We start from the raw sequence: 27,383 nt of genomic DNA on the forward strand, positions 1-27,383 counted from the left end.
CCCTGAAAATAAAAATTTAAAAAATCATACAGATGCTACCAGCTATGCACCTTGGCTTTGACGACATCGTAGATTTACCGAAAAGGATTAAATATTCTGCAAGTGGCTTAGATAGCACAATGTTAACTGCTGGAAAATAATCACAATAGTTTTGAAGTAATTGTGTGACCTAAAGTGCAGGTGGTGCAGCTTATGTAGTTTCATTCTGTTGCTATGGTTACATAAATTGGGGGGTAGAACTTTATTAACAGCACAAAAAATGTACAACAGTGATGAAATCTGCATCAGCCTACATGGGCACCACACAGGCGCATCTCCTGTATATATTGTATATGTGCATATACAGTAGCAGCCAGCTCCATATTTAGGTTGGGTTTTAAATTTTCAAAGTGTTAATCCTCGAGGGCCTAGTTATCTTTTTTCTTTTCCTTTTTTTTTGTTTTTCCTCTAAATTTTTGGTGCGAAGCTCTCCTCGCTCTGGTGTTTTTCCACCGCACATCCCAGAGACTGACCTGTCAGTCAGGTTCTCTCTGGATTTTCCGTGGGTGGCTCTCCTTTGTTTTTCTCACGCTAACCGCACAGTTCTTCTGTTTATTTCGAACACACTGGAACTGTAAAAGACATCCTCAGACAATAAGTTACCTGTCTGTCTGTCTGTCTGTCTGTCTGTCTGTCTGTCTGTGTGTCTGTCTGTGTGTCTTGCAGAGTAACGATGTGGAGGGCAGTGCCTGGAACTGGATGTACTACATCCCCCTCATCATCATCGGCTCCTTCTTCATGCTCAACCTGGTGCTGGGTGTACTCTCAGGGTATGATCCTGTTTATGTGTGTGTGTGTGTGTGTGTGTGTACATGCACACACAAATGCATGTGGGTGTATCTTATATCGCAACCATTTTCACAAGATATAAAAAAAAAAATCCACCTCTATCTATCTGTCTTTTCTTTTGTCTGTGCCTTTTTATTGCAATTGTTATGGATTTATTGATTATTATCGATGTTTTTGACCATTAGTTTCTATTGTTTGTACTGTGGATTTTAAAAACTGTGTGTGTGTGTGTGTGTGTGTGTGTGTTTCCTCATAGTGAGTTTGCAAAGGAGAGAGAGCGAGTGGAGAACAGGAGCGAGTTCCTCAAGCTGAGGCGACAGCAGCAGATAGAGAGAGAGCTCAACGGATACCTGGAGTGGATCTGCAAAGCAGGTCAGCACACACACACACACACACACACACACACACACATGCACGCACACACCCACACACACACACACACACACACACACACACAGACACACACTGCTTGTGCTCATGCAGAGAAGTACAAACAAACTAACATAGTCATTTCTGTTTTATTCATACAGAGGAAGTGATTCTGGCCGAGGACGACACAACAGGAAACTTTGATGGTAACTGTCCTCACTCTCTGTTTTGTAAAATTAGTTTAGTGTGTGTGTGTGTGTGTAAAGGCCATGACACACCAAACCAATGGTTGGCTGTTGGTGAGTGTCTGTGGCTCTAGTTTTTGAGGGGTATCCTGCCCTGTTGGTGCTAGTCGGACCCCTGTCAGCAGCATTTTGTCTGATTGAACATGTTGAATCGGTAGTGGAGCTGATCACACTGATTGGCTGCTCAGCATAGAAGAAAATATGAACTATTTATAGCCTCCGTCTTCTCCTTTCCTCTTCCTCAACCAAAACACCAATGGCTGACGACGCTAGTGCCATTTCCAAATTCTCATCAGACGTATTTTTGATTAAGAGGAGCTATAGTACGAAACCGTCTGTGGTGAGCGAGCGTTGTGTGAAAATGGTGATCAAAAGTTTGCTTTGTTTACGGTCTGTATATCTGCACTCCTGGAGGTTCCAGTCTCCTTTTTCTGAATGACGAAAACAGAGTACCGCCACCTGCTGGTATGGAGAGTTATTTCATCTCACGCGTGTGCAGGCTGTTGCGAGTTGGAGTCTCTGCGGTGTGTTCAAGTGCAGCTTTTTGGCACCGGTGATGCTGGTTTGGTGTGTCGGGGCCTTTTGTGTGAGAGACAAAGACAGACAGGCACAGATAGAGAGACAGGAGAGTGACATCAATCCAGCAAGTAAGAAGACAGAGACACACAGCGATGTAGAGGTGGAGAGAGACGGTGAGAGAGAGAGACAGAGACAGAGACAAAGCAGCCAATAGAAAAAAAAAAAAACAGAGTGGAAGATGAAAGAGTGAGACAGCTGGGAGGAAGACAGCGGGAGAGACTAACACTCTGTCCCGTCACAGGTTCGAGGCGGAGGCCGACCATCAAAACCAAAAACAACAAGACGGAGCTGCTGAACCCTGAGGAAGGAGAGGACAACATGGGAGACGCCGTCGGTAAGAAAAACAGGAGCGAGCGACAGAGGGGTGGAGAGATCACAGAGAAGTGATATGACGTGATGCCTTGAAGCGGTGGTTTTCAAAATGGGGACCGGGGACCGGGGACCCCCAGGTGTCCTCAAGAGACATCCAGGAGGTCCTCAGCAAAATGAGGAATGCTGTAGTTTAATTTCATTATTATTGAATTCACAAGAAATTGTTGCATTATAGAAAACATATGAGGGATTGTTCTGGAAACAAATGAGACTGCATCGATAATCCCACTGCATGAGTGGGATTATCTCACCCTACTGGAGTTTTTCTCTTGCTGTTTTAAGAAGAGCAGCATTTTCTGCAGTGAAACTATATGCAGTGGCGGAAAAAAGTTTTCGGACACCCCATGCATTTGTGAAATATTGCATTAAGAATCACTCTAAAGTCTTCAAGTGCAATTTCTTTTAGTACAGTCACAGCCAAAATACTAAACAAATCCTAAAAAAGCCATTAAAAATTTAAAATTGATTGGTTCCATAAAAATACATAAGAAATTTTGAGTATTGGGTCATTTTGGTACCAGTGATGAAGATCGTTCTTTTTATTAAACGACACAATTTTTGTTGCCAAGCTTGGTGTCTATATAAAGCCAGCACATTTGAAAGTTCTTCAGACACAAAAATGGATAAAACAAGGAACCTAACGCAGGAAGATAAAGATTAAACTATCAAGAATTTAGTTTTGTTAGTTTTTCTTGTAAACAATAAACAAAAAAAATATATAATTTGTATCTGTCTAATGCAGCCACACCTTTTGAAACACAAAAAAGATTTCTCCACAAATATTTAATGATAATATTTGAGATTGTGAGATTGTGTAAAATTTTAAGGGTGTCTGAAAACTTTTTTCCACCACTGTATATTTCATCTTTGAAAAGCTTTAATCACATTTTCAAATGATCCAAAAATTAATGCAGGTTTTACAAACTTGTTATGTTGCGGTGGTCACAGAAGAACAGAGGTGAAACCGACTGGACAAAAGGCCAAAAAAAAAAAAAAAAAAAAAAACTACATCAGCCTAATCTTGATGTATCCTGATGCAGATGATATGCTGTATCATGTTTCTGACTCCTCTCACAGGTTTTGCCCGCTCCAGTATAAAGAGTGGAAAGGACGGCACCAACTACAGTAAGAAGGAGCGCCGCATGCGCTTCTTCATCCGTAAGATAGTCAAGACGCAGGCTTTCTATTGGACGGTGCTCTGCCTGGTCGGCCTCAACACCATGTGTGTCGCCGTCGTGCACTACGACCAGCCTGAGATGCTCTCCGACTTCCTCTGTGAGCGCACACACACACACAGACACTCACACACACTCACAATGGACAGCCTTCAGTGGTGTCTGACCCTTCAGGCCTGAACACAAACTGATATAAACCAACACACACAGCTTCACACCACAGTTCACACATAGTTGTCCATCTCTCAGAGCAGAAACACTTGTTTTAATCGACGCTGCTGTGTGTGTACATGCGCGTCATCCTGACCTGCTCCGTCTCTTCATGCCTGCAGCGTGTTTTGTTCCTTCCTACGCATGTAAACATACCATTTAAAGCCCATCGAATAGGCTTTTAAACCATTTAAATACTAGGAACTGTGTATTTTCTCCCATAACCAGACCATAGTGCAGGGCCACTCAACTTCAGATGGCTCAGGGGCCACTCAGCAAAATTCAGCTGTGTCCAAGGGCCGCAAGCTAAAAGTGTGTGTCCTGTTTTGGACGTTTAAACAATAATTTTGTCACAGGCTACATGACTAGTTTAAAAATTAATAAAACACACAGAAAACAGCTCCATTTCCATCCAAGGCCAAACCTCACTGAATAAAAGATTGTCATGCAGTGATTAGTGATGAAATGATCAAGTTACAACAAAACGAGGCTTCATTCCCAAAATGTGAACAGAATGGGCAGCTTGCTCACAGGTTAAAGGGGCTTTCACACAGCGCGTGGTCCGGGCCCTGCGCTGGGCACGGCGCAGACGGGCGCAGAGTAGGGCGCATTTACAAATACATACACCTCCTGTCCGTGTAGTAAATCATTTGCTACAGTTTACAACAATATTGGTCTTTGATTGCAGAAAAAAAGAAAAAAGAATTTCGCCTATTGTGAAAAGCAAAAATATCATATCTTTTCCAGTTTTTTAACACACCAGGTTTTACCAAATTGTTGGATCTCTCTCTCCTTGGACTCTCTTGGACTTTTTTAATGAGATCACGATAGGACTGTATTCTGGTGTCCCACAGCTCTGCACACAGAGAGACAGCCACAATGATGGCCACGCTTCCCGATTGAGTAGCCCTGCAATAGCATCTCCTCATGGTCACCATCTAAAAAAAAAATTCTCCTTTTTGCACATTAATCATGAATTTTTAGATCTATTTTAAGTTCTAAGTCATATTTCATTTTTTTTTTTTTTTGTTTGTTTGTTTTTTTTTACTATAAACACTGAAATAACAGTTTCACAAGTCAAAAACAATAACCACTTAAATGAACGGTGTGGCTCTGCACCTCAGTGTCAGAGCACTGTTGTTTTTGTTGCTTCTTGTTGCACGGCTCCAAACTTGTCTTTCAAGTTCAGGTAGGCATGTTTATTGAATTTAATCTTGATGATACAACTTTTTTTTTCCACTTTATGATAAATGTGATGAAGATAAACTCGTAATCGGCGCTGGAAGGAGAGCTAATATGGCCTTCTCGTACAGAATCGCTGTTACTTTACTGGTATTTAACTTGGCAATAAAAGTACTGGTGCAAAAAAAAAAAAGACTTTAGAGAAAAAAAATAGAAATTACACACGGAAAGAATTCGGGAAACCACATTCATTTCTCAATAAATGCTAACCAATGACAAGCAAATGCCTGTGAGACCTGTGTGACTGAATATCATTAGATACTCCCATACCTGTGTTATCTAGGATGACATGTCAGAGTCATAAGCTTAATGTGGCCCTTGGCTGTAAATGCAATTCAGGAGCATGATAGTTGCAGCAAGTTATCATATCAGGATATTTAAAAAAAATAATTACATTTTTTTTTTTTTTTTTTTTTTTACCAAAATGGCACTGAATTTTGTGGTTTTGAACACGCGGCTGAGAAACTACCAGCATGAACACATAAACAGAGGTCACACGCTTGTTGATGCTGTAGATTATTGGGGTTAGCCACACACACACACACACACACACACACACACAGATACACACACACACACACACACACACACACACACAGAGGCCTTGGTGGAGTCAGCTCATTCTCCCTGGCCTGTGTCCAGTGTCATTAGCATATGTGGCTGTAGCTGCTGATGGAGTCCATTTATCACCAGACTCTGTCATACACTGCTGGGCGAGCAACACGATTGACTTCCACTCATCTAACTCTCTCTCTCTCTTTCTTTCTCTCTCACGCTCTCTCTCTCTTTCCTTCTCTCTCATCCTCATTTTCATTTTCACCCTCCCTCTCTCTGTTCCTTTCCCTACTGAAATCCCAACTCTGTACCATCCCTCCCTTTCCATTATCCTGTCCTCACTCTCTCTCTCTCTCTCCCTCTCTCTCTCTCTCTCTCTCTCTCTCTCTCTCTCTCTCCAGTTTATGCGGAGTTTATCTTCCTCGGTCTGTTCATGTCTGAGATGCTGATCAAGATGTATGGCCTGGGCATTCAGCCCTATTTCCACTCCTCGTTCAACTGCTTTGACTGCGTGGTGAGTAAACACACACACACACACACACACACACACACACACACACACACACACACACACACACACACTGAGCACACAGAGAGAGAGAGATTAACTAAGTTAAAAATAAATAAATAAATTCAACTGTTAAGTACAAAACAGAGTCAGAATAAGAATTGCTTTTATTTCCCAGTGCAGTGAACATACAGCCGCCTGTCTTGTTGGTACGAAAAGACAAAGGCCTCTAAAGGACCGTGCATACAGAGAACATATCAGATTCTCAGCACTTTTTATTGTTTTTTTTTTGTTTTCCAATGCACTTAACGCAGACGTCGCATGTTTCTCTTTTTTTTTTTTTCGACACGTAGGCTAACTCTGCTGGCCTTTGCATTTTTTCCGATCAGCTGCTCGCTGTTTTTGAACGCCGTACAGAGTCGAAAGTCCGCTCGACGCCATGAGGGACCGATCACCAAAGAGACGGGGCGGGACGAATATCGATCAGCTGACGTTCTAAAATGTCGGACGAGAGTTTAATCCATCCAGAACCCTAAGATTGGCAAAATAAAAGCCTGGGGGCGGGGGGATGTGATTCACTTCTACATGTGAATAGATTTTACCGACTGCTGCTAAGTTGCATTGCTGTCATAGCAACGGCAAATAGCATCCTTTTCTCTTCATGTTTAAATTACATTGGGTTCTACACCGCATTTTGCTTTTTCACCTTTTTTTCCGCTTTTGTTCGCTCTATTTCGCTTTGTTTGTTTTTTTATTCAAGTATGTTGTCTGCAGGCACATGCCTATGCCTGCATTCACGCAACTCGCTTGATCAATCACTCTGTCCTGATTGATTGAGAGGCAGGGCCAGATGCTCTGGAGTTGCAAGTACCCCCAATCTTTTTCTGTCTGTTGGGATCCTCCATCCACACAAACACAATGTGACACTGAAACACTGCAAACCCCGAAAACATATTTTTGAATAGGCCTTTGAAAGTGGATAAATTAACAGAGAAATAAAGAATTTCCACAAGGCATGTGATTACGCTCAGGCAGACGTGAACAAAATGTGTCAAAATGTGTGAATTTTTTGCTCACGTAAAAAAACATTTCACCACTTTGCTGGATTTTGCGCCGACTAGAGGGAAACTGCATCCATTTTGGTACCAACACCATCTGCCCCTGACTTCACATGTTGCTGTTTTCTCCCCATGTAGGGAGGGCAACAGAGCAACAGAATGAATACTAACAAACACAGTAGATGGACGATATCGATATCGACAATAGAAACTTCAAATGTAATTCTTACACACTTCATTCTGTTTATAGTATTGTTTATCGAAGACAGGTGTAACAACGTAACTGATTTTAAAGTAACAAAACTGTAATAATTGGAAACAAAATGATTTTACTGCAGACATTCAAGTAATCTAATGCCCGGACAACTTCAACAGATGCCATTATCTACATATTTTAATCTGTGCATATTTGTGTGTGTGTGTGTGTGTGTGTGTGTGTGGTACAGGTGATCGTGGGCAGTATCTTTGAGGTGATCTGGGCCACCATCAAGCCAGGTACTTCCTTCGGGATCAGCGTGTTACGAGCTCTGCGGCTGCTCCGCATCTTCAAAGTCACAAAGTAAGTATAATCTCACACACACACACACACATACTCACATACACACACACATACTCACATATATGCAATCTTGCTCATTCAGTTGTGATGATGACAAACTGAGGTTCTGTTATGAAATTAATTTGTTAGTCTGGGATTTTTTCAGTCAGTCAGTCAATCAATAAAGACAGATTAAGAAAAGGCCTTTTATGAAAGAGCGCTTTAAGAGGAGATTAAAAATATAATATTAAGATTCTCAGGCAGGATGTTACATATCGATGAGTTATTGAGGCTCTGACATGGTGAGGATTGGAGGTTTGAGTCCTCTGAGGTACGAGAAAAGCTGCTAGAGAGAGAAAGCCGAACCACAGCCACCGACTGCTGTGGGACAGAAAGCAGGGTGCAGTACAGTCTTTTGGACATCGGGGGCAGCGGTGAGCACTCGCTACACAGAATACAATAGCAGTCAATGGAAGTAAATGCTATTAAATGGTCACTACATTTGATTCCAGATGATAAACAACTGGACTGTTGCTGTTGTTGTCACGCGGCCTAATATTTATAATTAAGACTTAATTATAATCTGACATGAAATCAATAATTCACAAAATATGACAGATAGTTCAATCAATAGTAAAATCAGGCCAGTTTCAGAAGATCTTCACCAGCATGGAGGCTATGTGGTGATTCCAGTTTTCTAAAAGAAAAAAAGATGGGAGACGGGAATACACTTTAAGAAATGAGAGGAAAAATGCACGCACATTCGGTGTATTTTTAATTATGGTGTATTTTTAACCGCGCAGCCCTCAGAATAAAGACATTATTTACAGATTTGATTTTGTTTTGAGCTGATTTGATTTCTGGAAAGGTCCGGTTGACCGCTGTTCATTTGACTCGTTTAGCCGAGTTTTAGCGCTCTATGTCGCCTCCCTATATTGTTGCGGACTATTTCCCTGTATACCAGGCTTCAAGCTCTCAGCGTTCACTCTCCTCTCTCTCTCTCTCTCTCTGACCTGGATTCAGCAGTTTTTATTGTTTATTTCCTGAAGGCAAGATGACAACCGGTGTTTTTGATGTGTTGCTGTTTTTATGCCCTGCTGAGAAACCTTTCTCTCTCTCTGTCTGTCTGTCTCTCTCTCCTCTTAGGTACTGGGCTCCTCTTCGTAATCTGGTGGTTTCTCTGCTCAACTCCATGAAGTCCATCGTCAGCTTGCTGTTCCTCCTCTTCCTCTTCATCGTCGTCTTTGCCCTGCTGGGCATGCAGCTCTTCGGAGGACAGTCAGTATCACTGCATACGTTTTTTAAAAAATTATTTATTTGCTTGTGCGTTTGTTTGTTTGCAAGAAGGTAATGACTGAAGTATTCTGTGAGTAACTACAAGAGGAAATCAGCCCAACATTTTTTGTGCGAGAAAAGATAAAAACACAACTTAAAATCCACTGAACACCTGGGAACTAAATGTCACTTGGCTAATTTTAGAGGTCACAATTCATAAATATAAACAACAACATGTGAGTGCAAGAAATAATTGATTACAGAAATGTCACTTTGTATTGTTTCTCCCCTCCTCCATTTCTGATGTAACTTTTGGTCTAATCTCTGCCTTCGTTCCTCTCCTCCCTTGCTTCGTCTTTGCAGGTTCAACTTTGAACACGGGACTCCGCCCACGAACTTTGACACCTTTGCAGCAGCCATCATGACAGTGTTCCAGGTCGGGAGGATTAACATGCACTTAACATGCAATTTTAAATGGCTTTTTTGTTTGGCCAAATAAATTCTACACTGGGGTTTAGAAGATGTGTAGTGAAAAATATTTCTGTAAGACTTCTAAACAAGGCGGTAGTGAGTTACTGTATTCACGAGGCACGCTTTCACTGTTTTTGTTCCTGCGTGTTCCAGCGTTTGCATGATTGTCTGCACGCGAACAGGCGCTCGTTTCAGGCACGTTGTAGGACATTTAGCTGAAGCTATTGTCCCCAGCAAATTCAAGTGAAGTCCATTGTTGTCATGTCATCGCTTTGTCAGACGTCTTGTTCCTGCTCTCTATAGAGGGACGGACACGTCTTTGTTTGGGTGACTCATATGGCAAGTGTGTGTGTGTTTGCATGTGTGTGCGTGTTCATGTGCTTGTGTGTGCATTCATGGTCACATTTGTAAGAGTTTTAGACGCCAAGCACCTCTGTGAGTATGTTTTTAGTTGCTTACCGGGAGTACTTAATTTCGTACCTTTTCATGTGAGACAAATAAAATCCTTGAATCCTTGAGCTGTAGGTGAAGCTTGCAGGATGATGGTTAGCTATCGACGCGCTCCATTTCAACGCGCCGGCTTGCCGTCTCCTATGTGGCGGTGAGGGCGGAGCAAACTGTTCAAAAGGAGTGTGTGGGCGGCGGCTGTAGTAGCTGCTGGCTGTTACACCACATGTGTAACTGTAACTGTGAAAACAAATAATAAATTAACCGGTAACACTTTACAATAAGAGTGCAACAATTAACGTCAGTTAACGTTAGTTAATGCCGTAATGGTTAATTAACTGTTAGTTAATGATTATTATGGCCTTTACTAATGTTAATAATATCTACAATAACCCTTAAATAACATATAAATTAATACCTTAGCATGAACAGCATTAGTACATGATTCTTAGACACATTAGTTAATGGTTAGTTAACTGTTACTTAATGTTTATTACCTGTTACTTAATGTTTATTACATAATTAACTAACGTTAATTGTTGTACTCTTATTGTAAAGTGTTACCAATTAACCATTATAGGCTCTTCATTAAAGCCATCACAATACTTCTCTAAGCATTGTGATGGTAATCCAATGACAGTCTCACCTTGGTTTAACAAGCAAGCGTAGTGCATGTAAAGTGTAGCTAAAATTGCATTTAAAATTGAACTATGAGGTTGATTGCATGCACATGTTAACTGATCAATCAGTTATTTATGCCTCTGGTCGTTTTCTTTCACCTTTGAGGAGGAAGTGTGACTTTTATGTCTTTATACTTTGTTTTTTCTCGTCATTCAAATTAAAAGTCTCTCTCTCTCTCTCTCTCTCTCTCTCTCTCTCTCTCTCTCTCTCTCCCTCTCTCTCTCTCTGTAGATCTTGACAGGAGAGGACTGGAACATGGTGATGTACGCTGGGATTGAGTCCCAGGGAGGGGTGACCAACAAAGGGATGGTCTTCTCCATCTTCTTCATTGTCCTCACACTTTTCGGCAACTGTATCCTCCCTGCTCCTGAGTCACACACACACACACACACACACACACAAGCACACACATACACACACATAAACATTTTATCCGAGATACACCCAAGCTCACTCATGCAACACTGGAGACAGTTTTGATGATGGTGATGGTGTTTACAGTGATGATAATGGCAGCCATAAAAATGATTTCCTCCTTTTTGTCCCTTCATTTCCTCCTTTTTTCCTCGTTCTCTGACGTTTTAGGGCACCAGATGTATTTTTATATGTATTATTTAAGATAAAAGCATTTGAAATACTGTGCCTCCCTCTGCATCGCGTCCCTGTTTCCTCACACTTTCCTATCACCCTTTTCTCCTCCCTCGCTCATTTTTCCTCCACTCCCTCCCGTCCTACTGAGAAACCGTCTGCTCGCTCTCTGCCTGTCCTTGTGTTGAGGTTTCTCCTTAACCCCTGCCACCACAGACACCCTGCTTAACGTGTTCTTGGCCATCGCTGTGGACAACCTGGCCAACGCCCAGGAACTCACCAAGGTAGAGGATCAAACCAAGAATGTCTTGCAAAAAAAGACATTATGTCCTTTATTGTAAAAAAAAATGAGTCAGGCCTAATTTCGCTGGCCAGAAACTGAACAATTTATACTCGCTATGTCACGTTGCTTGCTTCTCTTCTTGTGTGTGCATGCACCAGCATTACGGCGGAGCAATTTATTGAAATTTTATCAAGATCACAATATGGCATTACGGTGTTGTGGCAAATTATAATATTAATGGGTACAGTTTTTTGATAAAGGTAAAATATTTGACAATATACCCTTATCAGTGAAGTATTGTGGTGCTAAAGAGATATATAATGGCCTACAAATTATATTCTCCATTCAGAAGAGAACATGTTTCATATAAACCCCAGCAGAAATCACATTATTATCATAGTTATAGTTTATAGCGATAGGTTTTGTTTCAGTGAAAGTAAAAATTTTACAGCAAGATTGGCATCCCCACTGAAATCATGACTCATATTGCAATTTCAGTGCCGCAAATTAAAGATAATTGCTATAATAATTGTCAAAATAATTTAATCATTTTGTTTTACCATATTTTTGTACCACATCGTTTAGCCGTAACCAGCACAGGATTCCACAGGATCACATGGGGCAGAGGTGACACTGTTGGCCTGATCGTTTTTATCGTTTATGATTTATCGTTTATCGTTTTTAATAAAAAATGAAAAAAATAAATAAATAAAAAAACCTCTTTGCAATTCACTCACCTCCCTTCAGGACAGTAGAGCCCATCAGCAGTTTCAGTCCCAGCTTGATACTTGATATCTGTCTTTCTTTTCCTAATCATTTTTGTGCCGATACATTAAAATGAAAACTCGGAGGACATGACTGACATGTTTCTTCTCCTTCTCCAATAGGATGAGGAGGAACAGGAGGAGGCGGCCAATCAGAAGACGGCGCTGCAGAAGGCCAAGGAGGTGGCCGAGGTCAGCCCGTTGTCGGCAGCCAACCTCTCTATCGCTGCGTGAGTGTCCACATGCACACGCACGCACACACACACACACACATACACATAAACACCACTGTCACATATACTTGAACACAAACAAATACGCACATGCACACATTGATGCACCAAGCAAAAAACATTTCAGATTTGCACACACACACGCACACACACACATACAGACACACACAAACCACACTGACATGCTCTTTCTCTCTCAGTACACACACACACACACACACAGCGGCTCCCCCTCCCCACCCTCGTCCTCTGCGACGTGACTGAAGTGATTGTTCTGAGAGTGAAAGAAACAGATTCGGGGCTTTGTGCACGGCGGCTGGAGAAGAGCGAGAGGCGGACAGTCAGCGCTGTGTGTAAAATCTGCTACTGGCAGGAGAAACGCTGACAATGGGACACATCAAAATGACATTCAGAAACCGCTGCTCCTTTAGAAACCGCTGGACTTTTCAGTCGCTGTGGCAAACCGAGCCTTTGACGGCGAGATTAGAAGCCGGCTGTTTCTCGCTGTGCTGCAGCGTACTCGCCACTTAGAGACTTGTCAATCAATTAACAGGGTTGCGGTTGACCTGGACAAGCTATGGAATTTGAAAAATGTGTTTTTTTAAGTTAAGCGAAAAGATACAGGTGCAAAGTGGTGTGAAAATGTGCTTATAAAGCAAAGGAATTGAAGGAATTAAAGTAATATGCAAGTTTTTTAGATAAATGTCTCTTTTGCTACTATATTGTTGATTTTGATGTACAATAGTGATTCCACTGTACCTTTAATTCATACATTGCTCCTTAATAAACATTAGTATTGACATTATCTAGTGCATATACTGTATTTATATGACCACCCACCCTCTGGTATATTCTTATTTTGATATTTTTCATTGCTGAATCCCTTTTGAACAGCTCAGTTTCTCCATTGTAAATACAAAAGTTTCACTATATCCTCTCTCCTCAACTCTCCGTCACCCTCCTTTTTCCAAAATCTCCTCATTTTGTTTTTACCACGCCACCAGCAAAGAGCAGCAGAAGAACCACGCCAAGCCCAACAAGTCGGTGTGGGAGCAGCGGACCAGCGAGATCCGCCGGCAGAACCTGATGACGAGTCGCGAGGCGCTCTACAACGAGCTGGAGCAGGACGACTGGAAGGTGGGAGGGGAGGGAGAGGAGGTGAGGAGCCCGCCCCCAGATATACACATATATATGCAGTCTACTCCTGATATATATATGGTGGATATTTTGGTGTACTGTATTGTGTGAAAATATTGGTTACTGTGACCTCTTAAAGGGACATTATTGCCTGCGTTCAAGTCTCGGCTCACGACATGACTTGAGGCCACAAATCTTTCTGAATTTCAAATTTTGGCTCAAGTTGGGTTTCCCAAAGGAAATCAGCTACTCTTGGACAACAGTTGACGAAGCTGTAATGTGTTTTTTTAAAAGGCATGTTTTGCCTGTAGTAGCTTTAGACAGGCTGGTAGAGATTGCGTATGTGATTGACAATAAATAATCAATAAATTTTTATTAGCATCACATCTCAGCTGGCTTTTTTGTTGATAATATTTTCACTGACATCCAAAATACCTAGCACTGACTAAGACAAAAAAAAAAAAAGAACAATTACAAAAAAATCCAAGTTCAAAATTGACCTCAAGGATTTTAATCTTTACATTTTGTCAATTCTTCACCAAGAGTAGCCTAGCTGATATATTTATCTGTTTTTCATTCCTTTGGTTCTTTATGATTCATGCACCTTGGAGGAGCTGCAAGGTTGCAACAAAATTTTCTGCCCTTTGACCCGAGTTTCTCAAAAGCTAACAGCACTGTGGTTTACCCAAATCCTGACAGTAAATATTTACTTCATTGTAAGTGATTGCAGGGAAAATGAGCATAGTCTGAAGTGTTCTTTGGTGAAACCCAGCACAAACTGTAAAAACCCAATTAACATCTATACAGTTTGAAACTTATTCCCATTTAATAATATTGATGGGATGATGCAATGCGAACTGGCTGTGTGGATTTGAAGAAATTGAGCCTCAGGCTTCCAGCCACTTGGCAGGTAACCAGTCTTTTTTTTTTTTTTTTTTTTTTTTTTTTTTTTGATATTTGAAAAACTTCAGTGATATGTGGCTGGAAAGCTTTTGAATCCATCAGCCTGTGTGTTCAGTGACTGTATGTAATGTGTAATAACCTGCAGTGTAAACACTGGACCAACACAAGGGCCTGACCTGCTTTTTAACCACTGTGTGTTCTAGGTCATGCAGCATACCACAGATGTTTTGATTCCAGGGTGTAATGTCCCTTTAAGCCTGTGAAAGAGTGTTATGATTGCACTAGCCACTGCTCTGCTATATGGGACGGCTTGATGCTGCTGCTTGCTTGGGAGCGATGCATTATTAAAGTGGGGCATGCAGAGAAATCCAGAGCTGTTCCCAAAGAAGGCAGCAGACTCAAAAATTGGAGCGGGGCAAACTATAGCACACTACAAAAAAAAAAATAAATAAAAAAAAAAAATAAAAAAACATTAATTAATTTGAAAAAAAAATGCACTTATCAGGAGTCGACTGGATATGGCTCGGCAAACTGCAGATTCAGAAGCTTAATCGGGTGCCATTTTTTCAGTGCTGTAAAGACTCATGACAATTTCTTTTGCAAATTGTTCATGTGGAGCCAAAAATGGTGGACTGTTTGCCGAACTGTGTATATCTGTGGCTTAGGTGAGTGGGCGGTGGCGGGGGGGAGCATGGCAGAGTTGCAGTTTATTTTGGACATACCGAGATGCATGTAAAACAGTCATGTAGGAATAAGGTTAAAGCTGGCTTGGGCGGTGTCAGATGCACCCAATATTATGTTCCTGCAGGAGAGGGGGCTGCAGTTTATTTCTAGGGCCGCATGTCTGGGACCCTAATTTTTTGCCTCAGCTGCTCTGTTTAATGCCATAACACCCATCCACACGGACAAATAGTCAAAATAGTCGTAGTTTGGTTAGATTTGGCACCAAAACTACTTGGTGCCTAAATCTGGGAAAAGATCATGGTTAGCGTTTAAACAAGCGGGTACGGTTAAGGTTAGGGTTAGTTAATGATTGGCCTCACACAAGAAACAAACACCTGTTTCCTCCATGCAAGTCCTGTGTTTTGTTGACCCATCCACCACCCTGACCAATTCCCTATGCAGGCTTTGTCAGTCTTCATACTACATCACTTGACTTCCTCCTTTACACTCCAAATGACAGATAGAGTCACAAAAAAAACTCGGGTCCTAGATAGGGGTGTTCAGCCACTGCACTATTTGTATTCAGGTTCAGATTCGGGCTTTTAAAAAAAACTTCAGATTTGTTATTCGGATTCGGGAAGAAACCTGAAGTGGGCGCACTAGAGACTTCTGCCAAGCTAGCCGGCTAACTTCCGGTTTAGCTCTCGGCTAACTAGAATGGGAATAAAATAATTGAATCGTGCAGTTCTTCTAGACTTTCCAAACATAATTGGACTGAATTCTGCTAGTGAAACGAGTCGTTTCGCAGGGATTGTGACACTCAAAAAAATTTATCCACCGTTTTATAGCCGCTTCTTTTCCCGTTATTGTCTTTGAGAAAAATGCTTTTTGGGCAAAAGTGCATGTGATTGGCTCATAACACTCATCACCATGTTTTTTGTTACGTTTGCTTTTAATCTCTTGTAATTGGCTCAAAATCATGCTCAAAACACGCATCCAAACGTCTTTTTTCTTTAGAAAAAAACTCCCGAATAATGAGGAGAAACTTCGGACAGAAAAACTATTTGGGATCAAAGCATTATTTGTGTACTTCCGAATATCATATTCGGGTTTGGGTACATCCCTAGTCCTAGAAATGTGGTCCTAAAAATGTGGTCCTAGGGCTGCAGACCTTAAATCGCAGCCTCTTCAACCGCAGGAACATGCTACTCCACGCTACTCTTTGAAGCAAATCACTGCTGCCACTAAAAACATGTGACTGATAATGTTTTTTTCTGTGTTTGGTGATTTTCCTGATTCATGAGCTCTTTAAATCTGTTTCTTGCCAATGGTAAAGTTTCAAACATGCATGATGTCAATGAGAAAATAAGAAGTATGAAGCACTTTTTTGCAGATACATCCCCGAACGCTAACACTGAAAAACTAAAAATTTGCCTTAAAAGTCATTTAGACTGATACTCTGTAATCAAGGTAACAGTTACCCCTTTTCCACCAAAGAGGTTCCAGGGCTGGTTCGGAGCCGGTGCCTAACTTAGCACCGGTTCTTTGTTTTTCCACCGCCCAAGCACCAGCCAAACTGGTTCCAAATCGGTTCCAGGCAAGCACCGACTTCAAGCAGGGGCTAAACAGGGGCCAGAGAAAGAACCGATGACGCGACCCACCACGTCATTGGTGGGCGGGGTTACAGACCCAAACAGGAACAGTGAACGCTATAAACGTATAGCGAAACGTAGTCGTCGTTCGTTCTGACCATGAATACGACAGTTGGCCAGCAATAATTGCGTTTTTCGCCTCTGGATCGCAATGTAGCCAAAGACACGAGCAGTATTTGCATCGCTATGATGGGCCGTCCATTTGTCGTCCATGTTGGTTATCGTGATTCCGAGCAAGCGTCTCGCACACCCACACTCACGTGATCACGTTTCACGCCGACGTAATGACGTGGCTCTGACTTGGCTCCACTTGGCTCTTGGCCGATGGAAAAGCAAACCGGTTCTTTGTTGGAACCAGTTAAGCACTGGCTCTAGCACCAGCACCGAACTAACACCAGGTGCTTTTTGGTGGAAAAGGGGCAACTGTCCTGCAGCATTCAAACTAAGTGTCATATGCACAACAAAGGCCAGTCTGTCACCCACATATTTCCATCCAGCACATTAAGTTTGCCCACAGAAAATAGCCCTTGAAATCTGAATAACTGCTAAAGGTTTCATGAAGCGTTTTGACTTTTTAATACAGTTTGCTAACATAAGGTCTGCAAGTCCTTAGTAATTCCTGTGACCTAAGTTTAATTATTCAAAATCATTACTGGTTTTGAAAATGAATTATGCCACAATCATAACAAACAGATTTTTTATTTCGAGGTTGTAAATATCCCCATGCTAGACAATTTTGAATGAGGTGAGTATCACACACTTGACCATGTAACTGAGATTATACTGCTAACACATGAAACGTCAGGCTCTCTACCTTGTGGGGACTTGTGCTATGCAACATGAGTCAGTATGTACTGACATGAACATAAATGCAATGTGCATTAATAATCCACAATAACCTGCCTCACCCCACAGAAAATTCTGCTCTCATTGGCTGTTGGCGGTCTCAGCTCTTGTATTCAGTCTGTTTTCCTTACAGGCTTCATGGCTGGTCTGGACATTAGGTCGTAAACTTCAAACATGTTTAATATGATCGGAGTGGCTCAGAACAGTCTGTGAGTCAGTCCGGGTTGTTACAGTTGAATAAATGAAGTCCTTACACTACCAGATCAAAGATAAATTAAACCACTAGGGGCCTCAGATTGTACGGCATGGAGGCAGTAATCAGTCATTACAAAATTATATACAGTAGATAGACAGAAGCATTGGAGAGTTCTTAAAACAACAATGCTAGCAGGGGTTAGTGGGAGTTACCCCTCCAATTTGAATCTGGCTCCTTTCTAATTTTCAAGATGTCCAGATTTTAATCACCTGAATTATCATCTAGAATGTCCCAGCCTTAAAATAAATAAATAAATAAATAAATAAATAAATAAATAAATCCAAGAACTGGACCAAGTAAAGCTTTTGATGCCAAGAATAGAAACTAGGTGTCGTCACACCCTACGGCTTCTCTGTGTGGTTGTGACAGCACCCACCCATCTCCTCTGGCACTTTTTTCACGTGCATCCAGGTATCCTACCCACGGAACTCACGAGGCGACATCAAGACCCACCTGGACCGGCCGCTGGTGGTCAACCCGCAGGACAACCGCAACAACAACACCAACAAGACCCGACCCGGCGAGTTGCCACTGGACCAGCAGTACCGGCGCCAAGACCTGGGCAACTACCACCGCACCGCCTGCCACTATTACTATCACCAGAGAGCCACTGGGCCGGGGCCGGGGCCGGGGGGAGACACCGGCGAGCCAGGCCAGCCGGGGGAGACCCGCATGGAGCACGGCTTCAGCTGCACCTCCCTGGGCAACACTGAGGGCCAGCAGGGGGAGAAGAGGCACGGCCACCGGAGCCACCAGAGCCACCAGAGCCACCGGCACAGGGGGAACAGGGAGGGCAGGGAGGCGCGCAGCATGTCTCCCCAGGTCAGCGAGGGGGGAGAGGGGAGCAAGGAGCACAGGAGGCCCAGGCAGCACTGCAGGGCAGCCAGGGACGGAGAGGAGGGCAGGAGGCACAGGTCCAGAGGGGTGGAAGGAGAGGGGGAGAAGGGCGAGGACGGGGAGGGACGGAAGAGCAGGCGGCATCGCCACGGAAACCAGGAGAGGAGTCGGCAGCATCGTAGCAGGAAGTGAGTAAAGGGGGAGTTCATGTTTATGTGCAGAGTCTGAAATTACCACCTGAAAAGAACCAGATGCTAATGAAATGTGTCTTTGGTGCGTAATATGGGTCACCTGCCACACTGGTTGGTTACTTTTTCAGACAATACCATTGAAATGCCTCAGTTAAACACAGCCATTAGTCTTTGCCTTTTCTCAAACTTGGACCATCATGCACTCTCTCTGAGCATCAGTCAATCAAATGCAAAAGCAAAATAAAGGCTCTGAATCACACAGGGTTAGGGTTAGGGTTAGAGTTAGGTTTTTTGGCAGGTGAGCCAAAAGTTAAGTTAAGTTAAAGTTAATTTTCAACCTCTGTGTGTCTCTGTGTCCAGTTGTGTTCACATTTGTCAGCGTAAAATTGTGTAATTGCCTTCTTCCTTTTCCCTGACTCCTCCTCCACATTTTTTTCCTCCCTCTTTCCCTTTTTCCCTTCCCAATCCATCAGGGAGCACCACAGCAGCGGCCCAAACCTCTCCACCACGCGACCCATCCAGCAGTACAACGAGGACCTGGACAACTTCCGCAACAACAGCAAGCTGGCCGGCACCCATGAGCACCCTCTTGCCCTCCCGCCGGATCACCCCGACCACGTCAACAACCTGCTGAATCGCCGCGACACCGACGCCCACACCCTGCTCCACAGCATGGACAGCCTGATCCTGACCAGCATAGTCAAGCCCGAGTACACAGCCATAGACATGCCGCCCGTCTACCCCTACCCCTCCACCAACGCCATCCTGCAAGGTGAGGGCGCGGTCCTGTATAGCCGCGGGTGAAAGTAGGTATAGAGGCTTTGTCGTCATAGTTACAGATCTTCAAGAAAGCATGTCATGTGCCGTCATGGAGGTCCCAAATTATCTGTGTGCAAATGATGGCTATATACATAAATATAAACAAGCTAGCGACCTTTGTCAAGACAAAAAAAAAAAAAAAACTGTACAACATCTGTGCTGCTACAAAAACCCATCATGTTAATGACTTTAGTCTCATTTTCAGTCTTAAAATCCAGAAACAAGTGGAAAAAAATACGTCAGTGGATGAGATAATCCCACTTGTTTCCAATGCAGTTTTGTTTGTTTCTTGAATTTTTCTGGGAACAAGGATAAATATGTTGAAACTAGGGAGAATAAGGCAGATGAGGATCAAGAAAATGAGAATGATTCAAGAAAATTCTTGAAACAAATTGATAATCATTGGAAACAAGCAGATTTTTTACTTGTTTTAAAACAAAATTTTAACACATTTTTGCAGAGATTTTATCTGATGTAATGAATAAAACTGACCTCTGGCTTAACAACATTGAATGCACCCCATGTGGTTTCATCTTCTACAGACACCTAGTTTTGTTTATATTCACAGTGGCTCACCAAATCCCTTTGTGTATGTCTGTGCAATATAATTAACATGGTGAATGCATTTACTACCTCATAAGACATTCGCAAAGTCTTACTGTATTTTAGAATACTTTGAAAGTTGCATTTTTTTTTTTTTTTCATTAGTTGCATTTTTTCCCTTAAATTTCCTCTTAAGTAGCTTTAAAGTTAGACATGATTTTTTCCCATATTGTATGACTGTCACGTTCATGTTCTGTATCTCCTGGTTGCAGCGCTTCACTTAAGCTACATCACGCTTATTGAGTGAAATATTCAAACCAAAGATACCATTGTTTTGTGGCTGCACTGTTAAATCAAATAGAAGACATTAAGGTGTCTTGTTCATCATGTTATACACAATTCACCTGTAATTTAGCAGGACATTTGTGGTATCTTTGTAAACCCTGGAAACTTTGAACAAAGCTCACCTTCACTTTTAATGATGAACCAACCAATAGCAACGGCGTAGTTGTTAAACACAGTATCGGGTCCATTTCTGTCACAGCGCAGAAATTCCAATAACTTTAAAGATCTTACACATTTATCAATCAAAATTCACTGTGAAGACACCCAGAAAATTAACGGCTAAACAAAATTACAAATTGCAGTTGGTGTCATTGCCAAGGTGAATTTAGTACTCAGTCCTCAAAAATCACAGTAGGCTCTCTTTGTATCATCTACATTACAATTTAGGCAGCAAGCTTTAGTACTCTCCTGACCTTCATAATAATCTGTCTCTACCAGGTTGAATCCCATATTTTTTTTAATTCTGTTGGGGAAAAACAGCATAAGTGTAGGTATTTCTGCTCTGGTAAAGCTGACCTGTTTGTGTCTGTGTGTCTGTCTCCTCGGTCTGCGTCACAGTGAACAAGAATGCCAACACAGACCAGAAGAAGAGCGAAGAGAAGAAGGAGGAGGAGGAAGATGACGGAGGAGACGAAGACGGCCCCAAACCCATGCCTCCCTACAGCTCCTGCTTCATCATGTCCACTACCAACCCGTGAGTGTGTGTGTGTGTGTGTGTGTGTGTGTGTGTGCATGTGAGCAAAATCACGTTCAAATAAGGAACTCTGGTTAACCACATCTAGTGCTGATATTGGCTGTTTTTGCTCTGTCTTTATTTGGGTTTATGACTGCAAATAAAGAAGTTTAAAAAAATAAATAAATAAATATAACTTACATATAACAAGGTTAACACAGTATCATTACCATGGATGCTAACTAAATATTTGTTAAAAAGTAAGTCTAATTATAAAGTACTCTGTGCTCAAGACTCACGCAGTCCTTGTATTTCATATTTTTTTTAAATCGAAAAAAGGCAAACAATATCCAAAGATCTGACTCATTTTTGCCATAGGTTAAAAACAAAAATGTGTTTGTTAAAAACTCTGAAAGCCTCATACTGATGACAAACAATAAATTAAGTGCCAGACAATCCGAAGAAAGTGTTTGCAAGTCTGTTTCCTTGCCTGGGAATATTTTAAAAATGATTGAATGTCTTTATAAAAAAGGCAAAGAAATGTATTTCAAAGAGTCAAAAGTGTTTAGTTTTGTTTTGTTTTTTTTGTATATGTGTGTGTTGACACCAGGTTTCGGAAGTGCTGTCACTACATATTGACTCTGAAGTATTTTGAGTTCAGCATCCTGGCAGTTATCGCCATGAGCAGCATCGCCCTCGCTGCAGAGGACCCTGTCTGGCCCGAGTCACCACGAAACAATGTGAGACGTTGGTCTGTGTGTGTGTGTGTGTGTCTGTGTGTGTGTATGTTTCCCATCCCCAGAGGAGTAAACATCTCAAAATGATAAAAAGTTGAGGAAAATTCTCCCAAGTGAGTCCAGTCCTCACTTCTTCTGCATTTGGATTAGGACTTGGTTTAGCGTCGATGTTTGAATTAGGATTAGGTTAATGTAAGAGAATGATGATGACGATTTATTTAATGCTGCACTAGGTGATATACTAATATAATCATGCCAAGATAGTGAGCATAAATAGCCGTGATAGTTTATAGTTTACTACCCAAATCTTACATATTCTTGTATATTCCAAACAAATCAGGAACAAAAAATCACCTCCTGTATTCCCAAGAAAAACTTACTGAACTTAATTTATATATTATTTATTATATTTTATTAATATAATATGTTACCGATTGTTACTTTAAAGGTTCATTGAGACTTAGACGTTTGATTTATGATTAAAATCGGAATTAGGATTAGTTTACGGTTTGTTGGTGTCTGCCTGTGTAACTCTATTGTTGCCTATTTCTCGTCTCTTCTGAACTCTATCCATCTCTGTCTCTCTTGTGCTCACCTCTTTCTCTCTTTTTTTATTTATTTTTTGACTTGATCTTTGTTTTGACTGTTTCCGTCTATTTTATTTCTCTCCTCCACCTTCGTCGCTCTGTAACATGATAATGATATCCCATGACACTGTGTTGCTCTGCAGGTGCTGCGCTACTTTGACTACGTTTTCACTGGTGTCTTCACATTCGAAATGTTGATCAAGGTAACCAAGTATCTGCGTGTGTGTGTGTGTGTGAGTGTGTGTGTGAGTGTGTGTGTGTGTGTGTGTGATGTGTACGAGTGTGTTTGTGTGTAGGTGTGTATCTGTGCGTGTGCATCTGGTGGTATCAGAATGTTTCCATGTGTGTGCATTGATGCCTTACTGCACCTATATTTTTATGTACTTGCATTCACTTGTGTATTAGTGTGTGGGTGTGTGTGAGTGTGTGTGAGTGTGTGTACAAGTGTTGTACTGAGCATGCTCCCTGTCTTCCAGATGGTGGTGCTCGGCTTGTTTCTCCACCAGGGCTCCTACTTCCGCGACTTGTGGAACATTCTGGACTTTATAGTGGTTAGTGGTGCTCTGGTGGCCTTCGCCTTCACGTAAGTGCTCCCCCCCTCCTCTTCCTCCTCCTCCTCCTCATCATCCTCACCTACACCACCCAGCCCCCACTCCCTAACATACACCACCACCCATAGAAAGACCCTGGTTGCCTAGCCTTGTGCCTCCAACACGCCAGACAATGTCAATCTCTGCTTTTGCCACTATACTGTGCCTCAGATTTCACCATTCCCTCTCTATGTCTCTCTGCCATCTTGTCTCTCTCATTCTCTTCCTCTGAGCTCTCTCGCTCTCTAACTCCCCTTTTCTCTCTCATGTCTAAACTTCCACCTCTTTCCCCTCCTTCACTCTATCTCCTGTAGTTTCTCTCCTGTTTTTCTCTCTTACGCTGTCACTCTTTTGTTCTCTTCCCCTCTTAATCTCTACTGTATCTTTCCTGTGTTTGTCCCTTCTCTTGCACTCTGTGTGTGTGTGTGTGTGTCGTCATTATATTCTTGATATCCTCTCATTCTCTTTTTCTCTTACTTAATGTTGATCATCACATCATTTGTGGCATTGTTTCAGCAGGTCTTTCTCTATGCTTTTCCTGTCACATTCAACGCGATCACCAGCCATCATCCTTTACCAAACCATTTCCCTGATATTATTCTCCTCACTAACCAAGTAATACCTACGCTCTAAAAAGTAAAATGGTTCCAGGTAGGCTAGAGGAGTTCTTCAGATTCAAATCACAGGGGACCTGAGAAGGTACCCTGAGGAACTCCTTTATCAAAGGTTTATGAGTGCAGATGGTACAAACTCGTAAGGTATAAGACAGGTCTTTGTACTTTCTCGTGTGGAATGCCAAGATGTTGAAGGTGAACCCTTAGTTTTTAGAGTGTAGAAAACTAACAACTCCTCCTCACGACCACCAACAACAACCACCATCTTCACCCTGAACCATTCCTGAAATTACTCCCACGAAGTCATCCCTCATCTCTCCCCTCTGCTACCTGATCTCGCCTGACCTAATTCATTGTAAACCACCTGCTCCTACTCACCATGTCCTCCTTGCTGTGTTTGCACCTCAACTTTCCTGTCCACCCTGTATCCCCTCCCCTGGCTCGCTGATGCACCCTCCCTGACCCTCTTCTCCTTTTATATTCCAGCCTTCTTGCTCCCCACCCCTTTCTTACTCCCTAAAATGCTGCGCTTGCATCCAGAGACTGACCCAACACCTTGGCTTACTAACCCCCTCCCCGAAACCCCCATCCCTTCCACTCGTTGGTTCCTGTTGTGCACACCGACTCCAAACACCTTCCAGCCCCCTCCCTCACCACCTCCGCCCATCATAACAGCCCTCCTTCCATCAAATTCTGCACTTGAGCCTGAATCCCTTATCCCACCCGCTTACCTTTCCTCATAGCGCAACCTTTCTCCTCAACAACGATCGTCTCCAGGCCCTCCTCAGCTCCCTCCCTTGCCAACCCCAACACCACCATGAGTCCCCCCCCCCCTCCACCAACCACTCCCTGAGCGCAAAAAAAAGTGTGCAAACTTGCACTACCCCTGGCACCAACCCTTGCTTCTGAATGCACCCTTCTGTCCCTCCCAACTCCACCAGACACAACTCTTCAACCCCTCTCCCTCACCACCCAGCACCCATACAAGTCCCATCCTTCACCCCTCTTCCCCCGCCTCCTCCTCCTGGCTGGAGGTCCCATTCAGGCCGTGGGGGTGAGGGCGCCCCAGACACCTTTAACCCTTTAAGTGCCCAGGTTATCCCTTCGCCATGGAGAGGAACACCGCCAGGGCACAGCTCCTCATCCCTTCATTCCCCGGCTCTCTTTCAGCCACACACGCACACACACACACACACACACACACACACATACACACACTCATTCACTGTTCTGGCCATGTTGCCGTTACCGGAGGCACAGGTATTTAACTCTCCTTCCTCTGCACGACCTGGGGAAGACAGACTGAATGTGGAAGGGAGGGAGGAAGGGAGGGTGAGAAGCATGTTGGGGTAGGGTGTGGTGGGTGGAATGATTTGTTAGTATGGTGAAGTGTGCAGAAAAATAGATATCAGAAACAATATGTATCTGCACCTGAGAGGGGCCCAAGTGTGTTTGTGTGTGAGAAGAGAATGAGTAAGAAAGAAGGAAAGCAAAAAAAAAGAAAAAGAAGAGCTTGTGTGTGCATCCTTCTCAGCTCTGTCGATGCCCCATGCATGTCTGCCTTGGTGGTTGCATGAACATGAACACAAACCGTGATGTGGTAGACGGCATCACTCAAAACTGCACTAACGATGTTCAGTCTCAACCATATTTCAGGCAATGAATGTACACTTCAGTAAAATGTGTTGTACAGAATGTTTGTGCTGGCCAATAGCAAAGTACACTGTCATCTGATTATTGATTGGTCACTACACTTGGTGAACACAGTGGAGGTAATTGGTGAGGTGTCTAGGCGCTCAGTGGTCAAACAGAAATTGATGACAAACGTTGTTTATTTCTTCATGGTATTGCCCTGCTGTGAATGTCATCATCACCATGCGTTCACACTGTCAGCAGCTCAGGAAACCACTCGCCACAAGTCCATTTATCTTCTTTGACTAGAGAAACCTTGGATGATACAAACACATTCACAGTCACATCATTCCGTTCATAGTCAGAAAGGCTGGCTGCCGCTAAAATTTTGGGTAACATCATCCATCTGCAGCCAGTTGCACACAAGAACTGCTTTATGTCCAACACATAACCATCAAAATCTAACACCAGTGGTAGCTCGAATCAGCCACTGAACAGCACGGCGATGTGGGTGCAGGCGGTCTGGACGTACAGTGTTCAAGGACACCACCAACGGCAAAGGCAAATCAAGGTGCAGAACGGGGAAGGTACACATACAAGTGTTTGAAAGCACAGCATACAGGAGACACGTAATGTGGGCTTAAAATGATATTTTACTTTTGTACAACATTAGACTTTTCACCGTCATGTTAAAGTTCAAGAGCACTCCACTTCCAGCATTATGTGGTCAAGAGAAACTAAAAAAGACAAGTGTGATGCAGGACACAGATTGAACAAAAAAATACAGAAAAAAGAACTTGGATGCAGTTTTCGATAGTTGCAATAATTGTGCAATAATGTGATTGCAATAATTAGATTTGGTTATCAAAATGCATGAAGAAAGTGGTATTAAATCCAAGTTCCCAGTAGAGCCATCCGCGGTTATGGATTGTTCATGAGCCACTACAGAGGTATGTGCAGTAAAAAGTGAAAATGTTGTACCCAAGTGAAATATTACTTCAAGCGGAAAGCCGAGCAGAGCTCCACTTGCAAAAATCAAAACAAAACAGAGAACCTATCAAATTCTGATATATCTACAGAGTGATAGGTTTGTTACAGCAAGTCGAAAATCATTCCACTCCTGCACCCTCCGCAGCATGATTCACCTCCCCGAAGAGGATGCTTAGTCCCCTTCTTTACCAGTCTCCTTCCCTCCTCCTTATGCCCGCTGTCCGTCTCTCTTTCCCCCCACCTCTCCCCTTCCCGAAGTGTCCTTTCCATTCCTCTTTAGGATTTCTTCCCGACATCCTTCCACCCTTTACCTCCTGTCTCCACCTTTCCTTGATCCTCTTCCTCCTCCACGTCTCCTCCTCCTCCTCTCCTTCTCCTCGCTCCCACCATCTTCTCCAGCGCTGAGCTATTTGGCTTAAGGGGCGAGGGCTTCACGCACACATGCTTGTGAAACCTCACTTTGTTGAGCCGCACGTCACAGTTTAAACGCAGGAACGTTACGGAGCCGTTGCACAGAGGTTTTTCAGCATGGTTACGGAGATTGTACAATGGCTTAGTTTTAACAGGCTTTGGGTTTTAGACTCAACAAATGCGCTTCTGGCACCCTTCATCCTCCGAATGACGTTGAATGACACGGAATGATACTGTCACGATGACTGAGAACTGCATGCGGTAGCGGCACTCTGTGAGAGTGTGCTTTCTTGATCTTGACAGCGTGTGTGTGTGTGTTTGTATGGGGCGATACACACAAATCCTGGTTCTTGAGTGTCCACACTTTGATTCGGTGTGCTGTGTGTGTGTGCTTATGAGCTCTACCTCGTCTCAGAGTCAAGAAAACCTGGAACCGGCCACGTCTTTCTCTCACCCTGCACAGATTTGCCTCCCAGACATGCAAAAAAGCTTTGATAAAATCCCACTAGATGACTGTAGATCTAATGAGGGCAATT

General features: G+C 42.8%; 1 protein-coding gene across 1 annotated transcript in view; it reads left to right on the forward strand.

Moving 5' to 3' along the window:
- Positions 1-27,383, forward strand: part of cacna1ab (calcium channel, voltage-dependent, P/Q type, alpha 1A subunit, b) — a 124,281-nt gene that overhangs the window by 31,038 nt on the left and 65,860 nt on the right. The window contains 19 exon segments of the mRNA XM_030050031.1: positions 706-809; positions 1,085-1,200; positions 1,359-1,403; positions 2,263-2,355; positions 3,471-3,668; positions 5,977-6,089; positions 7,588-7,700; positions 8,826-8,957; positions 9,318-9,390; positions 10,785-10,905; positions 11,358-11,425; positions 12,312-12,418; positions 13,426-13,579; positions 18,290-18,903; positions 19,380-19,678; positions 21,172-21,307; positions 21,897-22,026; positions 22,754-22,813; positions 23,087-23,193. Of these exon segments, the coding sequence (XP_029905891.1) occupies positions 706-809; positions 1,085-1,200; positions 1,359-1,403; positions 2,263-2,355; positions 3,471-3,668; positions 5,977-6,089; positions 7,588-7,700; positions 8,826-8,957; positions 9,318-9,390; positions 10,785-10,905; positions 11,358-11,425; positions 12,312-12,418; positions 13,426-13,579; positions 18,290-18,903; positions 19,380-19,678; positions 21,172-21,307; positions 21,897-22,026; positions 22,754-22,813; positions 23,087-23,193 (2,783 nt within the window).

Source organism: Myripristis murdjan, chromosome 1 (assembly GCF_902150065.1).
Source record: "Myripristis murdjan chromosome 1, fMyrMur1.1, whole genome shotgun sequence".
Classification (NCBI taxonomy): domain Eukaryota; kingdom Metazoa; phylum Chordata; class Actinopteri; order Holocentriformes; family Holocentridae; genus Myripristis; species Myripristis murdjan.